The sequence below is a fragment of the Microcebus murinus genome, chromosome 9 (genome assembly GCF_040939455.1).
Source record: "Microcebus murinus isolate Inina chromosome 9, M.murinus_Inina_mat1.0, whole genome shotgun sequence".
Classification (NCBI taxonomy): domain Eukaryota; kingdom Metazoa; phylum Chordata; class Mammalia; order Primates; family Cheirogaleidae; genus Microcebus; species Microcebus murinus.
In genome coordinates, this window is record NC_134112.1 from 42,876,392 (window position 1) to 42,882,500 (window position 6,109).

General features: G+C 45.8%; 1 protein-coding gene across 1 annotated transcript in view; it reads right to left on the minus strand.

Annotated features, from left to right (window-relative positions):
* Nucleotides 1–2,082: 2,082 nt before the first annotated feature.
* Nucleotides 2,083–6,109, minus strand: part of DLX6 (distal-less homeobox 6) — a 4,691-nt gene continuing 664 nt past the window's right edge. The window contains exons 2-3 of the mRNA XM_012757141.3: nt 4,659–4,852; nt 2,083–2,787 (exon numbers count right to left, since the gene is read on the minus strand). Coding sequence (XP_012612595.1) covers nt 2,536–2,787; nt 4,659–4,852 — 446 coding nt within the window. The 3' untranslated portion in view covers nt 2,083–2,535. The remainder of the gene's footprint in view (nt 2,788–4,658; nt 4,853–6,109) is intronic.

Consider the following 6,109-nt stretch of genomic DNA (forward strand, 5'->3'; position numbering starts at 1 on the left):
TGGCATGTAACTGGCAAATTTTTTTTAAAGAAAAATTAGTGTTGGTTTCGATGTATGGTAGCTTTCTAACGTAATTTGAATAATTCAGCAAAGCCCCACTACCAGCTGTACTTCTGCAGCCTCTTCCATTCTTTTCAGCATTATAATTTTGGTTAATTTTCAATTTTAGGTCCTACGTCTCTGCAATTTGTGTATGAATAACAGAATAATTTCCCTCTTTTGTTTCGCCTTTCCTGTTCCTGAATCTAAATAAAGATGGCTTTTTAGTATTAAAAGTGGAAGAAAATTACAGGTAATTATCTTTGACGGTAAAAACGCTGTAATCAGCGGGCTACATGAAAAATTACTCTAATTATGGCTGCATTTAAGAGAATGGAAAAAAACCTTCTTGTGGATAAAAACCTTAAATTGTCCCCAATGTCTGCTTCAAATTGGATGGCACTGCAGCTGGAGGCTTTGTTCAGAATTGATCCTGGGGAGCTACGAACCCAAAGTTTCACAGTAGGAAGGGGGAAAAAAGAAAAGAAAACATTTTTCCTAATGTAACAATGCGAATGCTAGAAAATGACAAGACTGATCGGTTTTAAACCATTCTGAAGACTGACTGAGAGTGGAAGTTGCTCAACAAAAAAAGGAACGGGTATATTGGTAAGTAGTCTTTGCTTTGTGTCTAATTATAGTGACTGTCCTTTTGCACGACTGTATGTCGCTGTCATTATATGGAGCACTCTGAGTATCTCTATTGACTTCTGATAAATGGCTCAGTGGTTTCAAGGTTCATAATTTGAAGGATGCCCAGGTCTGTAGCCATTAATTCTCGCAGTATGGGGCTTCCTGCTTGTATGACGAAAGGACTTTTCATTTTCATTATTTCTGTGCTTTCCCCAAGATCGGAAGGATGTATTTCATCCAGGATAGTGCTTTTCCTACCTAGCTAGCTGGCAATGGGTTTTAAATATTAAGTAGGCATAATTGTGCACTTTACTTTCTGGGTTTTTTTCTTTTATTCTTGCCTCTTTTTGTTTTAAAAAAAAAAGCTGCTTCCAAACAAAGACAAATTATTTCTGCCGGGAAAAGGGAAAGGAGAATATTCAGTTTCAGCACTAGAAACTACTGGATGTCTAGAGATTAACCTGAGGATAGGTCATTCTAATGTTAAAAAAAAACTACATAAATATGTAGAGATTACAATAAAAACTGAATACGTAAAGAAAGCTGAGGAAATATCTGTGGTTAATGTTAAAGTACTTAAGACAAAGGCTAGTGGTGCAAACTGACATCTTTGCAGGCACTTGATGTTTATATATAGGACTTCCCATATTAGGAAATAGGAATTCTTTTAAGAGTGATAGAAAATATAATGGGAGGGAGGGGAAGGAAGGAGGAGGGAGGGAGGAGAGAGACAGAGACACACAGAAATATACAGGACACTCTCAGCATTTTGTGGCTTTTACTCCATATATGAAAGAAGACAAAAACATACAAAGTATATGTACAACTAAAATTCAACAATATATACAGAAATGTTTCTTGATATAAACGTCCCTATTAGCTTAGTGAATGCCACCAATTCACCTAGTAAAGGTGTCAAAGCAATAGAATGGTGATTTTGGTTATTTCCTCTGTCTTTCCTGATTCCAGTTCAGGGTTTGGGGGTGGGGTGGAGAAAGAGTATATTTTTGTTTTATTTTATTTGTTTTTTAAATCAATCATCATTCTTGGTCATTGCATTTTGATAAAACATGCAGTATTCCCTTTGAGGCAACGTTCTAATCTTATAGCCGATTTTTCCTTTTTCTTTAGAGAAAGGCTGTTATATGAGGGTTTTTCTTTTTCTTTTTTCCTTTCCTTTTCTTTTCTTTCTTCTTGCTTTCGTTCTTTCTTTTTCTCTCTCTCTCTCTTTCTTTTCTTTCTTTTTTTTTTGTCAGTCTGGGATTGGTAAATAAAAATGCAGGAGTCCAAAATGCTTCTCTTTCATCATGTAATGTCTTAAGCTTATTAAACAAGTAAAAACGCTGCCATGTTTGTGCAGATTCTTCTGGTGGGGGGAAAATGTCTGTAAAAAAAGTCATTTTGATGGATACTCCCAAAGAGAAGAGGAGGCTCAGAGCCTGGATCCCAAGGGGTCAGGGAAAATATCCTTACAGTAAGGGGTTTCAGGAGTGATGGCAGAGAAACCAATCTCCCCCCTCCCCCTATGAGATGTAGGATCAATTACTGAGGTTGCTCAAGGGAGAAGGCAAATGAGGAGAAGAAAGGAAAGGAAGAATGAAAAGAAAGGTAGAGAGGAAAAGGAAGGAAAGATAGAATGGAAGAGAGGGAAGAAGGGGTGAAAAGAATGGAGGGAGAGAGGGCAAGGGCAGGGGAGGGAAGACAGAGAGAAAGGGGGGGGAGAAACGAGTACCCCGCCGGCTTCTAGCCACACATACTGAGTTCTCTCGAGCCTGCTCCTCCGGCTCGGTTTGGCAGATGCAAGCAGGTCCCAGATCCTTCTTGCCTATTCAGACGTTTCCCTAGGGTGTTCCCTTGGACAACTCACATCATCTGTGGTCTCTGCATCGTGTCCTGGTGTGGAGAGGAGTACCAGTGCGAATAGCCAGGCATGTAGCTGTTGGGGGGCATACTGACGCCCTTGGCTGAGGCGGAAACGTCCCACACTGGAGGCAGCGCCGGGGAGCGAGGCGACAGGGCTGCGGAGCCTGGGAGGGGGTCACTCTCATGAGGGTTACTGCCCTGCTTCAGCAGTTTCTTAAACTTAGAGCGTTTGTTCTGAAACCATATCTTCACCTGCAAGAAATGCAGCAATCATTAGGCCTGATAAACATGGAACTGGTGTGTCTAGTGTCACTCAAGGCTTTGGAAGCAATATTTAAAAAAAAATAAATAAATAAAAACAAAAAAACAACCATTGCAAAAGCCAACAAGCCAAGTCCCCGCCTTCCTCCACCTCTTTCTAGCCTTTTCCACTCCCCCTTCTTCTGACTTATTAGGTATCTTCTTTGGATACCTAAAGTAATTCTTGAGTTAGATGCTAGCCTGAGTTTAAAACAACAGCATAAATAAGAATAAAATAAGAAAGCGTGAATGAAATGATCAGGTTAAAAGTCTAAAGAAAAAAATTTAAAAGGAGTACTTTCTGGATCAAAACCATACAATTGAGTGCATCTCCTCTGATAGTCTGTGTTTTTATATTTGCAACCCAAAAAGCTGGCATCTCCATGCATGTACAGGGAGCAAATGACTGTAAAGAAATTAGAGCCTATACATTTAAAACTAAATACCTTGAACATATCCATGCATATATTGCACAGGCAATAGACTATGCATGGAGCATCTTTCTCCAGAGGTACTATATCCCCATAATCCTGCAGGGATTAAGGATTTCACCTCCCTCATTCTCTACTTTCTGTGTTGTTTGGTCAAATTGTGGTCAACACTCATCACATGATTGTTAGTGCAGTAACTAAAAGTCAAAGGGCTTCTGAAAAATTAAATGTGAATCAGAAAACTGAGGGAGCATATCTAGACCAACATTCTGGATTTACTTTATGTGAAGAAGAAAATTCTATGGTGCAGCTTCCTTTACCTTTAAGAGGAATATGTGTCACTAAGTAGCTGGAATCCCTTCATATCAAACTCCAAATATTTTCAGTGGCAATATGACAAGAGAAAACAGGCTAAATTGGAAAGAAGAGCTTAAGGAGCATCTGTCTTAAGGCACTATACAATCAGTCCCCAGCAATAGTTTCATAAAACCTGAAATCCCCTTGCTAAAGACTACTTACCTCAGATGAGGCCTACCAGCCCATGCAGCTAAGTTTATCAACAAGGACAAAAACTGCAGGTGATTGTCGCCTAGCTTTATGACCAGGGTCTTAACATACTCACCTAAGAGTCTTCCTGTGAAATTTGAAATGCCCCATACATCTTTCCAATTAGTAGGACAGGAGAACTTAAGTAAATGTACTTAACTGTGGCTTCATCTACATAATGCTATAATTTGGACAATACTTCTCTGTAATCTCCAATTCTGCCACTGTACCCAAGTCCTGTGCTCCAGGGAGGTAGCTCAGACTGCACCAGCCACATCACCCAGGATGACTTAACTACTAAGTTTAGAGAAATCTTCTGAAAAACCCACCTCACTGATCCTAGGATGAATAGTTCACATGTTGGTGCCTTTACTAAACTCCATTGGAGCCTATGCCTTACCTGCTTTTTTTTTTCTATTTCACATCATAATTTTTCTATGTCAATGAGTTAAAATCTTTGTTAGCTCCCAGGGCCTACAAAACAATCCTTAAGAAAGGTGAACCTTATTCTGCCTCCTGGTCTATACACCTTTTTGTTCTCTTTCATGTCATTCTGCTCTGGAATAGGATTGAATTGAATTATGAGTTTGGTCACCAAAAGATGCTAGGGTGGGGTGGGGTCGCCGAGGGCTGGGAGGATGTGCAAATCCAATCCAGTATTCAATACCAGGTCATTCATTCCAAACTGTGTTGTCCCAGGAAAGTGCAAAACTGGAGCAAAGGTATTTGTCATTAAGCTCCTTCCATCCTTGGTTGACTAGGCCAAGAATTCCTCCTGATGTGTTCCCTGCAGGATCTGCAAGCGGGGCCAGCATTTCAGGGACACTCGGACTTCTCGGGAATTACCTGTGTTTGTGTCAGTCCTAAGGAAGCTGCCAGTTCGGCTCTCTCGGGAAGGGCCAGGTATTGAGTCTGCTGAAAGCGATGGTTTAAAGCCTGGAGCTGCAGGCTGGAATAAATGGTCCGAGGCTTCCGAATCTTTTTCCCTTTTCCATTGAACCTGATTTCCCCGTTTTCAATCACTGTAGTTTTTTGTTGATCTGCAAGCAAATAATACAGAGGAGCGGTCACCCGTGAGGCCACTGCTGCCATCTCCCCGCACGTGGCCTGGCCTGCGCCAGGTCTCCCCAAATCCCAATAAGGGTTTCCTCGAAGTGTCCCCACAACGCCCTGATCTCTCTGGGTCCACGGTGCCCGTGTGCTCCCAGTGGCTGCATAAGCTTTTCCCTGACCCTGTCGCTGGCCCTAACACTGCGCTGTGGCTGGGCCGAGGGAGCGCCAGAGGCCCTCAGGCAAAAAGCGGCTTTCTGCCGCAGCGGCGGCGGCGCCGGCGGCTCTCCTGGGCGCGCCGCTTGGCTCTGCGGGGCTGCAGCTCTCTCGTCCGAGCGGGGGCCGTCCGCCTGGCTTCACAGCGACTGAAGCTGTGCTTGAACTACCCAAGGGTTTACGGGGCCAGTTGACTTGATGTCACCAGCTCCAAGCCTGGTGCATCAGGCCCCCTCGGCGTGTTCGAAATGATTCTGCTGGGAGGGACCAAAACCCCGAACAAAACACAGCCAACCGCTCAGACCAGCCCGCGAGCAGGCTGCGCCTCTCACGGCAACTCTGTCCCCGTTGGGTGATGAGAACCCTCAGCCTGAGATTTTCTGCTTAGCCTCCACGAACAAAGGAGCAGCCAAAATTGTATCAAAAACCCAGAAGGAGGGGGCCAGGTCAGAGATGGGGGTGGAGGACACCTCAAAGCCCACAGGAAGAAGCCCAATTGTCACTAGTTTCACCAGAGCCACAGGCCACGCCAGCTTCCCACCGAGTCACTGAGGCGCACCGGGCGCCCCACGCAAAGTAGGCCACTGCCTGCCCAGCGTGGGCTGGGAAGCAAAACATGCTCCCCAGTTCCGGCCCAGAAATGTCCCCAGTCCTGGCAGACTGCGGTTACAGCCCGGAGGGAGGGAGCTATGGGAAAGAGCGCACCGACCCAGTGTGCGGGAGAGTGCAGTGAGGACCAACTTGTCGAGCGAAGCCAGCGGCCAGCCAGGGGCGCAGCCCCAGCTGCGCGTCGGAGAGGCGAGGGAGCAAGGAGGGCCGCGCCGCAAGGAAGCCGGGGGTCCGCGGCGGCGGGAAGGGGCCCCGCCGGGAGAGGCCGGCAGGCAGGCGCCAGGAGAGCGGGCGCACGCGGGGCCCGGCCGAGGGCGCGCCGGGCCGCCTGGGGGAGGGGACCGGCGGAGGCCCGGGCGTTGAGGAAGTGAGCGGGGCGGGCGGGGTGGGGGGCAGTCGGGAGGCGGGAGAAGCGAGCTGCC